A 13,970-nucleotide genomic window follows, 5' to 3' on the forward strand; every position below is an offset into this window, starting at 1 on the left:
TTTAAAATATATATAGGTATATATCTTTGGATCCCCTGTACCAGATAGGATGCCTGGCACATCGTAGGTAGCCAGGAGATGAGAGCAAACAAATGATGTGTACGATGTCACGATGAATCTGCATTGACACAACTAGCGGTCTTCTCCCTAAATGCCCACTTCCTGCCGTATACACATCACACTGCCTCTCCATCTCCCAGTCACTTGTGTTGTCGGTGTCATTTATTTGCACCAGTTCCAATCAGATATGATGCTAAAGGTGGATTATCTACATTAGGCCACTTAATCCTCATGACAGTGAAGTGAGCAGGTATCATTGTTCCTAGCTGAGGAAACCAAGAATCACAAAATTTCTATTTTTGTTTATATTGTGTTTAGAAGTTCATTCACTTACTACTATACCACATTGTATCATGTAGCTTGCTTGTCTCTTCCACTCAAGTCAAAACTTCTCAAAGGTGGGGATTGTGTCTAACCGTTAGATTCCCATATCAACCATGATATATATCTCATAACTACTCAATAAATGCCAAATGAATGGATGAAAGATTATTAAACTTTTATTTATTAAGGGGGAACCGGGAGCTGTAATCATAAAACCTGCTGACACCTCCATCCATCTCCTGAGGGTACCCATGCATCCTCTTCCTTAGTAAACTGCTCAGCCACCAGCACGCAGATTCTTGCCACCAAACTAATAATCCATCCCTCATTCTTTGACAGGACCCCAGGAAACCTTCCCGGAGGTCTACTAAAAGGAGAAAGAGGACCATCGCTGATGAATCGGCTGAAAATGTCATTGACTGGTGGTCAAAATACTATGCCTCCCTGAAGAAAGCACAGAAGGTGGGTTCTTTCTTGGCTGTGAGAGTCACATGCCTCGATAAACACACAACACCCTTTGCCACCCCCCTCTAAAATCCTGCATTAGTCCCTCTTTTCAGTTCCACTCTAGGTAGGCTCTACTTGGGTCTGGTTCCATTAACTGCTGAAGGGTACAAGCCTGGAAGGACCAGGGTCCAGAACTGCAAACTCCTTACTGTCTGGCTGGAGCTGGCCCTAGGACACAGGCTCTGCTGTAAATGCTGGCAGGATGTGATGTCTATCTTGGCATCCAGAGAATCTGCCCACCTCAGGGAGGTTCAGCCAGGAGAAATGGGGTCTCTAGACAGGTGGGCATCAGTGAAGGGGCTTCAGGTTCACCTGGAGACACCCGAGTTAAAACATTCTCCAGCTGGAGTCTAAGTTCATAGGGGAAACTATCAAAGTAAAGGCTGGGGTCCTGGCCTTAGCAAATGGCAATAATCAGCAGAGCCTCATGCACCTGGAATAAGAAAGGAATTGAGTTATAAAGTCAGAGAACCAGTAGGGAGTGGGTCTGGAGATTTAGGCAAAAGCTCAGTGGCTGAATTTGGTAAGACTTCTCATCCTTGAGTAAAAATGGAAAAGAAAGTTATTCTGATGTTATCATCATATTCTATTGAATAGAAACTCTTCTGATTCTTTATTTGGAAAGACCGTATTTCTTTTTTTCCCATTTTTTTTTTAGAGTATAATTGCTTTACAACGCAGTTTTAGTTTCTGCTCTGTAGCAGCGTCAGTCAGCTATGTTGTTCTCATTCAGTCGCTCAGTCACATCCGACTTTGCAACCCCACGGACTGCAGCACCCCAGGCTTCCCTGTCCTTCACCATCTCCTGGAGCTTGCTCAAACTTGCTTAATCAGCTATATGTATGCATACATTCCCTCCCTCTTGAACCTCCCTCCCGCCCTCCCCATCCCACCCCTGTAGGTCATCACAAAGCACTGAGCGGAGCTCCCTGTGTTGCTCAGCGGCCTCCTGCTAGCTAACTCTGTTTTACGTGTGGTAGTGTACAGGTGTTAATGCTACTCTCTCAGTTCGTACCCCCCACCCCCCGCCAACTTCCTGCACCATGTCTACAAGTCCATTTTCTGTATTCCTGCCCTTCAAATAGGCTCATCAGTACCGTTTTTCTAGATTCCATTTGCATGGGTTGATGTTGTTTTGTCATTAAGTCTTGTCCAACTCTTGCGACCCTATGGACTGTAGCCCGCCAGACTCCTCTGTCCATTGGCTTTCCCAGGCAAGAATACTGGAGTGGGTTGCCATTTCCTTTTTCAGGGGATCTTCCCAACCCAGGGACCAAACCTGCATCTCCTGCATTTGCAGGTGGGCTCTTTACCACTGAGCCTGCCGGGAAGTCTTATATATATAGGTGTGTCCAACTCTTTGCAACCCCATGGACTATACAGCCCATGGAAATCTCCAGGCCAGAATACTGGAGTGGGTAGCCATTCCCTTCTCCATGGCATCTTCCTAATCCAGAGATCGAACCCAGGCCTCCTGCATTGCAGGCAGATTCTTTACCATCTGAGCCACCAGGGAAGCCCATATATATACATTAATATGTGATTGTTTTTCTCTTTCTGACTTACTTCACTCTGTATGACAGATTCTAGGTTCATTCACATCACTTCAACTGACTCAATTTCATTCTTTTTTGTGACTGAGTAATCATCACTGATTCAAATATGTATATATGTACCATTTTCTTCTCTATTGATTCTTCAGTCGATGGGCAGTTAGCCATGTCCTGGCTATTGTAAATAGTGCTGCAATGGTATGGAGGTTCCTTTAAAAAACTAAACATACAACTACCATATGACCCAGAAGTCCCACTATGGGGCATATACCCTAAGAAAAACATAACTCAAAAAGACACATGGATCATGTTTCTTCATCTAGGACTATCCATGAATATTGATATACAGTTAAATAAATAACCAACCAAATGTTAGTCCCTGCCTCTAAACCCCCTCCTTTCGCTGGAGTGGGCACTAGCACTTTGGGTGAGTGTGCAGCCCCTTCCTCTTTCCCTGTTAAGCGCCGCAATCCCAGCATAAACCCAGCAACCCAAAATGTCAGCGGGGAAACTCACAGATGCAGATCGGGGTGATGCTCCAGGGATGAGGAGGAATAGCCGGGAGAGGGGTTGCTTTTCCAGCGGCTGAGAGGAGACTGCATCTAGAGGACAAGGACGTCAACAAGCTTGGTGGCCGTGGTCCTGGATGTGTGGGCACCTCTTCTCTAAGGCAGGGCGTCTCCCTGCACTTAAGTCCTAGGCCTTTACGGTGAGGCTTCCTTTGGGGGCTACTAAGGACCATTTGACATTCTTTTAAAATGCTGAGGGCTGAGATAATTCAATGAGAATTGTTAGCAGTCTGGGTTAATAAATGAGATGTGAGAGTGTCATCATCTTGTTTCCCTCTTTTCTCAAAGGAAAAGGAGAGCAATTCCAAGGAAGAAAAAGGCAACACAGGTGAGTGGCTGTTCTGGGGACTTGTAAATGCAGCACAAAGCCATTTAAGTGAGAAAATGATAAAATGGGAGCCATGAGAGCAACCTTGGAGCCCAACGCCCTCATTTCCCAAGTGAGGAAATAATCCTAGGAAGATGACAGCACTTTAAAGAGCTTGTGTAGCTGATTTGAGCTGGACAGGAACCAGATCCCAGGAGCCCAGGCCTCCTGAGTTCAGTTCAGTGCTGAAGTCGACCCGTTGGCTCAAATCTCTACCCTAAAGTCTTAATGTAGAAACAGCAGAGTAAAAATAGGAACAAACTGAGATGGCAGGCCAAAACCAACATGATAAACTTTAATAGAGGTGGCCTGGATTTAGGTTCCAAAACTCAGCTGACAAGGATTGGATAGAGCTGGTTTGGCAGAAGCTCAAATGAAACAGCCCTGGGATTTGAAATGACTTGATGTAAGCCAACAGTAGGTCTGGGCCTAAAACAACAGAAACACCAAGAGCTGTTTCAGGTAATACAAAAGTAAGAAGACCAGAGTCAATTTCAGTTCCTCAGGCCACTCCTATTAGCCTATTTAATTCCAAGACCAGCCCCAGGACATAAGCAATAGTATCTTGGTTTGCAGATAGATAGTAAAATGGAAAGTACGAAGGTTGAGTCACTTGCTGAAGTTTATATGGCTAGAAAATATCAGAGCTGGAAGTCTGTCTCAGGTGGTTTTTCTCCAGAACCTGCTCCTAAAAAATTACCAAATAATCTCTCAAAGTACAGTTGTGACTTTGTGTAAGACTATTAACCTATTTGAGTTTGAAGATTTTTAAAAAATAGTTATTATTTTTATTTATTTTATTAGGCTACACCAGGTCTTAGTTGCAGCATGCAGGATCTTTGGTCTTCGTTGTGGCATGTGGGCTATTTTTTAAAGTTGTAGTATACGGGATCTAGTTCCCCAGCCAGGGATCAAACCCAGGCCTCCTGCGCTGGAGAGCAGTCTTAGCCACTGGACCACCCAGAGAAGTCCTGAGACTGAGGTTGTTGAACTAGACAATTCTCAAGGTCCTAAAGAGATCTGAGGGGGAATGTATCTCAAGCTTGGGTGTCACTTTATCCTGGGTCTGTTATTTACTAGTTGGGTGACTGGGCAAATTACTCACCCTCTCTGTGCCTAGTGTAATGAGTTCTTGCACATGGCAGGAAGGCCAGCACATTGCTAGCCCCAGGCGTCTGCTGACATCGCCCTGCTACTTGAGTGCAATCTCCTCCGCTCCTGCAGTGCCTGGTCTGAAGGACTCAGGGCAGAAATCCTGCAACAAAATGTTACAATTTCTTCTTTTTCTTCTTCTCTTTTTTTTGCTGTGCCACAGAACATGGGGAAATCTTAGTTCCCCAATCAGGGATGGAACCTGTGCCCCCTGCTTAACGACTGGGCCACCAGGGGAGTCTCTCTATTCCTTTTTTAAAAGAAGGGTCATGACACATGCCAGAGCAAAGGAAAAGAGGAGCTTGACCTTGTCTCTTCTCATCTAAACAGCCACAAGAAGTCTAACCATTTCCGCTAAATATCCACAGAGGCGAAACCAGATGAGGTAGTGGTAAATATAGACAGCCCGAAGAAGAAGAAAGACAAGATACTCAAGAAAAAACCCAAAGAAGATGAAATGCCCAACCTGGCCGTCTTGCAGGTGTGTGGACACAGCCATCTTGGCCATGGTTAGGGTGGGAAACTCAGAGGGGGGTTCTTTTAGTCCTTCAGCCAACTTCGGAATGCCTTTGTCTGAACTAACTTGCTTTGTCTTTGTTATCATCACTGATTCAAAGCAACAAACTGACGAGCATGCAAGCCAAGACAGTAGAGCTTGTTCTTTTTCCGTTTTCTGCATGCCCATATTGAGAAGGGGCATAATTTATATTGGCTAGCCTGGATCCAGCAACGTAATTTACAGTGTGTGAGTTCCCCTAGGATCGCTTCTTGGGGCTTGACATCATCATGCAGATGTGCACAGACTCGAAATAGCAAGAGTTTTAGCTCTTACTAAAGTCAGCTCCATCAGACCAATCCTAACATTAGCCAGAGGTTGTTAGCTAGAGGCAAATTGACGGATATGAAAATTGGGAGTATGAAAATTATGTACCTAGATACTGAATTTAGCTAAGTTATTTTGATGGGAAATTTGAAGAAGCGATCTAAGTATATTACTAAACCAAAAACTCAATTCAGTTTTCCATTTCTAAAATATACATGTGATTTTCTACTTGGAAAATTCACGGCTATATGCATTATAATAAAAGCAAATATTCCATCACTTTATATGCATTAAGAATGAAATGTTTAATGAACAGTTTTTAATTTGAATATCCTCAAAATATGGCAGTCTGTATCTGACAATCAGTGACATCAATTAGCTATAAAAAGTTTTGCCACATATACTTATATATTACATTTATACTTATATATTACATTAAAGAAAAAACTTTGGTTTAGCTATATTTCTTAGAATTTGAAAGTTTATCAGAAATGTTTTGTACATTTTAGAGTGGTAGCTGGTTCTAGGAATGTCAAGTCAATCATATTTCTTATTTTGCTAAAGATAAATTAACTGTCCCTCTTAGATTTTTCCAAGGTGTGTATAGGAAGACTGGTTTTGGAGAATCTTGGCATTTTTTCATTAAATCAATCCTGGGCTTTGCTTCCTCTAAGCATTCTCTCCTCCCTTCTTCCTAAAGATATATGATGGGGATCTCGAGAGTGAATTCAACAATTTTGAAGACTGGGTGAAAACCTTTGATCTGCTCAGAGGCAAGTCTGTGGAAGACGACCAAGGCCTCGATGGAGACCGAGTCATAGGAAAGTTTAAGGCAGGTTCCAAAGCTAACTCTTTTATTTGGCTCTCCTGTCTATAAATATCAGATATAACTTAATTCTGTGGGACTGTGGTGTGCAATGTGTGTAAGGAAAATCCTTGATCTCTATGCAAGACCCTCGCTTTCTAGAATTCCACAAGACCAAGCCCTAGTCTTTTAAAGTATTTTATTTGTGGCCAGTAAAGTGGACTGGAGCTCAATCTGTGGAACATGAGAAACCAGAGTCATTACCTAAAAAGATCACTGAGTTTTACTCTCCTTTCCCCACCCCTGGCCTCCCAAACATGATTGACACAAACCTACAAGCTGAATGATTAAACTGATCAAACAACACAAGCCCTTCATCTGGCAGACCTATGGTGTCAGCCTCACAAAGTAATAGGTGACACTGGCTATGAACCTACTGCATGCCTGGGCCCTTTATATCAAAGTGATGTGTTGGAAATCGCATGGGCATTGCAGCTTGCCAACCTGGATTTTAAATCCTCATTGTGATACCAACTAGCTTCGTGATCTTGAGCAGTACTTGACCTCCCTGAGCCTCGATTGCAGCGTCTAAAAATAGAAATACTGCAGTCGGAATGGAATGAGATGATGGGGGAAAATGCTAGCTCAGCACCTCGCATGTAAAAGGCACTCAGGATCCCATCTGATGCTCCTGTTCCTGTTTCTCATGTAACAGCCCACTGAGGAGGGTGTTGCTGTACCAACACCGATTCACTGGTGTACTGTGAAGAAGCGCAGATGCAGGCAGGTTTTATGAACTGTCCAAGGACACCCAGGGGCAAGGGTAGAGCTACCCCAAGTCCTGCTGGGTCCCAGGGTGTGGTTCATTCCCAGCGCTATGCCCTATATGGTTTTCAGTGGAGCATTCATAATCTTGTTTCAACGGGTGGTGCTTTGTGGTTCCAGGGCTCCTTCTGCATCTACAAAAGCCTGGAGGATTCCAGTTTCGAGGACAGCGGGCAGCTGAGAATCCAGCAAGGGATTCCCCCCAACCACCCCGTCAAAGTCCTGATCAGGGTGTACATTGTTGCGGTGAGGCATCCTCGTTTACTCTGAGGGGTTGTCGGAATCTCCCAAGAGCTGCCACAACAATGTATTATAGACTGGGTGACATAAACAGCATTCCTTTTCTCCAGTTCTGGAAGCTGGAGGTCCATGATCAGGTGCTACCAGAGCTGGTTTTTGGAAAGGCGTATCTTCCTGGCTTGTAGATGGCCACTCTCTTGCTGTGTCCTCACAAGCCTTTCCTATGTGTGTGCATTTGTGTGTGTCTGTGTGTATGTGTGTGAGGGTGAAAGAGACCCACACACAAAGAGGAGAGAGACAAAGAGAGGAGAGGAGATATGTTGTTTTCTTGTTCTTGTAAGGTCACTGGTTCTATCAGTTTAGGACACCACCCTTCAGTCAGTCAGTCAGTTCAGTCACTCAGTCGTGTCCGACTCTTTGTGACCCCATGAATTGCAACACGTCAGGCCTCCCTGTCCATCACCAACTCCCAGAGTATACTCAGACTCATGCCCATCGAATCGGTGATGCCATCCAGCCATCTCATCCTCTGTCGTCCCCTTCTCCTCCTGCCCCCAATCCCTCCCAGCATCAGGATCTTTTCCAATGAGTCAACTCTTCACATGAGGTGGCCAAAGTACTGGAGTTTCAGCTTCAGCATAAGTCTTTCCAATGAACACCCAGGACTGATCTCCTTCAGGATGGACTGGTTGGATCTCCTTGCAGTCCAAGGGACTCTCAAGAGTCTTCTCCAACACCATAGTTCAAAAGCATCAATTTTTTGGCACTCAGCTTTCCTCACAGTCCAGCTCTCACATCCATACATGACTACTGGGAAAACCATAGCCTTGACCAGACGGACCTTTGTTGGCACCACCCTTAGGACCTCATTTAACCTTAATTAGCTCCCTAAAAGCCCTGTCTCCAAATACAGTCACATGAGGGGTTATAGCTGTGACACAGGGATTTTGAGAAAACACAACACAGTCCTTAATAAGGAATATAAAGTTTGGTTGGGCTTCCCTGACGGCTCAACAGGTAAAGAGTCTACCTGTAATGCAGATGATGCAGGTTCAATCCCTGGGTTGGGAAAACCCCTGGAGAAGGAAATGGCAACCTACTCCAGTGTTCTTGCCTGGGAAATCCCAAGGACAGAGGAGCCTGGTGGGCTGCAGTCCACGGGGCTGCAAAGAGTCGGATGTGACTTAGCAACTAAAGAACAACAGAGTTTGCTTGGTAACATGGACGTTTGCTGGCTTTTCACTCAGCGAGAACATTCCCAAGCTGACAGGACCACTCTGTGTACCTTTGTTTGCTCGCTGTGGTTGGCTGCTAGCTGAGCAGGGAACCAAGTAGCACTGCAGCAGGAGGCTCCCAGGCAAGTCAGCCAGTGAAAAGGACCGGGGCGGAACAGGGCAGCTGCCGCTGCTCAAGCCTCCCACTCCCACCCAACTATGCCTCTGCTCTGCTGCAGTCAGACATTTCACTTCCAGTGTATTTCCAAGAAAACTATTATCTGCCCTAGGCTTCCTTTCTCATAGTGAGGGCACTGATCCTTCATTGTGAAACCTCTTAGCCTGATTGCCAGGAAGCTTGGGGCCAAATTTGGTGCTTGATCAAAGTGACCCTGTGCTCAGCTTTCATGGTTCATGTATTTGTATTGATCTCCTGACCTTGGAGCTGATTTATAGCCATCTTATCGCATATTAACTTTCTTGTTTACATTGCATACAATATTTTTAAGAAACTGAAATGAAACATAAAACAAAGGTGAATGATTCTTTAATGCTAAGGTAGAATGAAATGTCCCCTTTCCACCATGCATTTCTTATGTTTCCCTCATTATTAGTAGCACTGCCATCATCACCATGACCACCACGTGTGAGGCATGTTCTAATCACTAAGGATGTTGTGATGGGAAAAAAAACCAAAACAGTCCTTGCCTTCGAGGAAGTCACAATCTAATTGGAAAGATGAGAAGTACTTGTAAAGTGTTACTGGCCATGCCAGTGGTCTATATTAAACACTCAGCCACAGGAGAATTTAGATAAATCTCAAAATTTTGTTCAAGAGATCACTCATGTCTTGGGAGAGATATTGTGCATTCCTCAGGAAATAGACCATGCTTTCAAATAAATTTGAGGAAATATTGTGCATATAATAATTCATTTCCCCTGTCCAACCCCTGAGATACATAAAGCTCATTAGCACAATGAATGCTCTGAGAATTCCAGAAGCAAAGAAACTGATTTAACAGCTTGATTCTTTAGCAGCATGTTGAAAACTTACTGCCCATACCTATTTTTCCTCCCTACAGAAAACCCTGCCATCTTTCTCATGAATCAAATAGACCATAGAATCTGTATAGGAGGAAGGAGAGGGAGAAATCTTTTGGACCACAGAGACTGGAGAAGGATTATGATTTGTGTATTCGTTTAGCAAATACCTGTAGTACACTTTTATATGTATACATATGTATGTGTATATGTGTATGTATATCTATATTTATATACAGGTACCCTCTAGAATGCAGATCAGGTTCCTGCTCAGGAAACAGCATGGAGGAAGGAGGACTGGGACTGGAACTTGAGCACAAGCAGGTCTTGAACAAATGAAGAGTCAGAGAGTGTCAGCCCTGAGTTTTAGGGTATAGGATAGACTATGGACAGCCAAATGTTTTCCTTGACATTTCTAGTAACAGTGTATTTACTTTCTCACACTGATTTAATCAACTAAATAATTTAAATCTTGAAATCTCTTAATTTGATAAAAATACCAAAGAAGTAAAAAATTATACTACTTAAAAGTTGCATAGAGAAAGAAATAAAATCCCCTCAATTCTGCAATTCCATCCCCAGACATAGCTTACCCTTCTTATGCATATATACTCTTCTTATGCAAACACATCTCTATCTATTTACACTTGTCTACAACTACATCCCATCACTTCATGGGAAATAGATAGGGAGACAGTGGAAACAGTGTCAGACTTTATTTTTTTGGGCTCCAAAATCACTGCAGATGGTGATTGCAGCCATGAAATTAAAAGACGCTTACTCCTTGGAAGGAAAGTTGTGACCAACCTAGATAGCATATTAGAAAGCAGAGACATTACTTTGCCAACAAAGGTCCGTCTGGTCAAGGCTATGGTTTTCCCAGTAGTCATGTATGGATGTGAGAGCTGGACTGTGAGGAAAGCTGAGCGCCGAAAAATTGATGCTTTTGAACTATGGTATTGGAGAAGACTCTTGAGAGTCCCTTGGACTGCAAGGAGATCCAACCAGTCCATCCTAAAGCAGAGCAGTCCTGGGTGTTCATTGGAAGGACTGATGCTGAAGCTGAGACTCCAGTACTTTGGTCACCTCATGTGAAGAGGTTGACTCATTGGAAAAGACCCTGATGCTGGGAGGGATTGGGGGCAGGAGGAGAAGGGGACGACAGAGGATGAGATGGCTGGATGGCATCACTGACTCAGTGGCATGAGTTTGAGTAAACTCCGGGAGTTGGTGATGGACAGGGAGGCCTGGCGTGCTGTATTTCATGGGGTTGCAAAGAGTTGGACACGACTGAGTGACTGAACTGAACTGAACTGAACAACTACATCCGGGTATATATTTAATGGAGTCCCACTTCATGCATTACATGTTGATCTTCTATTTCTTTCTTTCATGAGTAATGTACCTTGGACATTTTTCTAGATGACTTCATATAGGTCTTTTTCATTCCTCATAGTAACCACCTAGTGTTTTACTGAATTAACATAATATCCATTCATTCATTCATTCATTCACTCATCAAAATTGGGAAGACCCTATCTTAAGTCCTGGAGATAATGTAATGCACAAGACAGATAGTACTTTTGCTCTCATGGAGATAATAACTAGTTGGAGATGATATGAGGATTAGGAGGGTATAAAAATAACCACAGACAGGTAAATAAGCAAGATAAATGTTAGAGATAACTGCCACATAAAGAATTAAAATTGGTGATGTAATCAACTTCAACAAAAATAAATTGGGCGATGTGATGAGAGTAAATGGGGAAGGGCCAATTTTGAATTGAGTTTTTTCCTAAGTAATTGACATAAAAGTTGTTCACAATTTTTAGTTATTAAATAATATTCTAATGAACAACCTTGAAAATATAGCTTTGTGTGCTGATGCCTTTCTGTCTGTAGGACAGAGTCCTAAAAATAAGACTGTTTCTTATCTAGCTCTCAACTCCCAAGTTTCTCCATCTTTTCCATATCCTTCCTCACCATCTCCCTACTCTGGTCCTCCCTGATGGAAATGGGTTGTTACTTAGCTGACCAGCACTCAATGCAAGACTGACGGGCTCATGCATTTCAAAGCCAACTGGTTTTAGGAGAAGCTTTTATGTCTAGCCCATAATTTTACAGATGAATCTCAAACAGACGACTTGTTTTGTCCAAGATCACATGACTACTTAGAACTGGAACTCAGGTTCATGCCTTTTGCCTCCTCGTCCAGCAGATTCCTCTTTACTCTGTGCCAACCAGTGCTTTCCACTGGGGAGACAACTCCAGGGAAAGCAGGACTTGAGCAAAGCTGGTAACTTTTAACAACCAAGTGGAAAGGCTAAAACAGTGATTCTTAAACTTGGCTGAATCATCTAGGAAACGTCTAAAAAAATCTCAAAGTCCAGGAACAATTAAATATCTGGGGATAGAACTCAGTTCAGTTCAGTTCAGTCACTTAGTCGTCTCCGACTCTTTGTGACCCCATAGACTGCAGCTCGCCTGGCCTCCCTGTCCATCACCAACTCCTGGAGTTTACTCAAATTCATGTCCATTGAGTCGATGATGTCATCCAACCATCTCATCCTCTGTCATCCTCTTCTCCTCCTGCCCTCAATCTTTTCCAGCATCAGGGTCTTTTTTAATGACTCAGTTATTTGCATCAGGTGGCCAAAGTATTGGAGTTTCAGCTTCAGCATCAGTCCCTCCAATGAATATTCAGGACTGATTTCCTTTAGGATGGACTGGTTGGATCTCCTTGCAATCCAAGGGACTCTCAAGAGTCTTCTCCAACACCGCAGTTCAAAAGCATCAATTCTTTAGGATAGAACTCAGGCATCAGTGTTTTTTAAAATACCCAGACGGTCCCTGTGCACAGTGTTGAGAACCACCGGACTGAAGGATTTTTTTTTCCCTCTTCTCCAGGCATTTAATCTTAGTCCAGCTGATCCAGATGGCAAATCAGATCCCTACATTGTGATCAAGCTTGGCAAAACTGAAATCAAAGACCGGGACAAATACATCCCTAAACAACTGAACCCAGTATTTGGAAGGTCAGTGGCCATCTGAGTCTCATTGCACTGTCCTCTCTGCGTTTACTCCTGTGGTATTTCTTTGAGGGTGGGGTTGGTGTGTGGAGCTGTGTGGGTCTGAGTACACAGTGCAGGTTAAATGCTGGCTGCTGCTCATGATAACAGCCAATCAAGCCGATATTCATGGTGAAGGGCCGGATTCTTTCCCTGGTCTCTTTAGCAGTTTGGTTGTGCATAATCTTTACGCCCCTGGTTTTCCAATAATGATTTTCCCAGATCTCAGAAGTAACAGGCCCCTTGAACAATCATCAGGTTCAGCCTCCTGCCTTGGAAAGAGTTCCTTTTTACAGACCAGATAATCGAGGCCCAGAGTGGTTTAGAAACTTGTTCAAGTTCACACCACTCATAAGTAGAAGAGAAGGGGCCAGATGTTTAGTCTTTGTCTGTTACCAAAGGGATTTTTGCATCGTATCGTTTTGCAGTTCATTAGGGTTTCCCAGGTGGCACTAGTGGTAAAGAACCTGCCTGCAAATGAGATAGACGTAAGAGATGTGGGTTCAGTCCCTGGGTTGGGAAGATCCTCTGGAGAAGGGCAAAGCAACCCACTCCAGTATTCTTGCCTGGAGAATCCCATGGACAGAGGAGCCTGGTGGGCTATGGTCCATAGGGTCGCAAAGAGCCAAACAGGACTGAAGTGATGTAGCATGCAGCACACTGCAGGCAAAACATTGAATTGCACTCCCAGTTTTCCTGCAAAGTGTTTACAAGGCATTGCATTTGTGTATGTTTAGGTGAGCCACGGATTCTCCAATTCTCAGCAATCCTCCTCTAGGCCTTTCCTTTCTCCAGGGGATCTTCCCAGCCCAGGGATCGAACCCAGGTCTCCCACGCTGCAGGTGGATTCTTTACCAGCTGAGCCACCAGGGAAGCCCTTCAGCATCCCTATCACCCCACTTATCTTCTAAAAGGGTTGTGTTTGTGAGCCTGACTGCCATTAGCTCTGGAGTCAAGCACACCTGGGTTTCTCTTTGCCACATCACACAGATGGCTTAACCTCTCTGATCCGTAGAGCAGTAACAGTGACACTTGACCCTCATACGCCTTTAGAAGATTAAGTATGACAAACATCCAGCATTGTCTATGACATTGCATAGTAGCTACTCAAAATGCATTAGCTTCCATCCTCTCCACCTTGATAATCAGTTTAGCAATGTACACAGGTGTATCTAATTCCTTTTTTCCCCGGTGTCCCAAGGACCATGGGATGAAATCTCTATCCATCTCATTTAAATTCATTTACACAATTGTGGTCGCTTTGGAACTTCTGACATTTGATCAGAACCAGCCTCTTACATGTTATTGCTCCCCAGGAAATAAGACAATAAGCGATCTTGCTTGTTCAGATTAAAGAGAATGATTAAAACGATGTGCTAGGGAAACGTACCCTTGCTTCCCTGATCTGGAGATGACCTTTAC

General features: G+C 43.8%; 1 protein-coding gene across 3 annotated transcripts in view; it reads left to right on the forward strand.

Moving 5' to 3' along the window:
- Window positions 1-13,970, forward strand: part of FER1L6 (fer-1 like family member 6) — a 162,199-nt gene that overhangs the window by 118,199 nt on the left and 30,030 nt on the right. For all 3 annotated transcript variants that reach the window (XM_043484105.1, XM_043484107.1, XM_043484106.1), the window contains 6 exons: window positions 724-846; window positions 3,302-3,341; window positions 4,901-5,013; window positions 6,056-6,187; window positions 7,106-7,231; window positions 12,388-12,515. In XM_043484105.1, coding sequence (XP_043340040.1) covers window positions 724-846; window positions 3,302-3,341; window positions 4,901-5,013; window positions 6,056-6,187; window positions 7,106-7,231; window positions 12,388-12,515 — 662 coding nt within the window. The remainder of the gene's footprint in view (window positions 1-723; window positions 847-3,301; window positions 3,342-4,900; window positions 5,014-6,055; window positions 6,188-7,105; window positions 7,232-12,387; window positions 12,516-13,970) is intronic.

The sequence above is a fragment of the Cervus canadensis genome, chromosome 12 (genome assembly GCF_019320065.1).
Source record: "Cervus canadensis isolate Bull #8, Minnesota chromosome 12, ASM1932006v1, whole genome shotgun sequence".
NCBI lineage: Eukaryota > Metazoa > Chordata > Mammalia > Artiodactyla > Cervidae > Cervus > Cervus canadensis.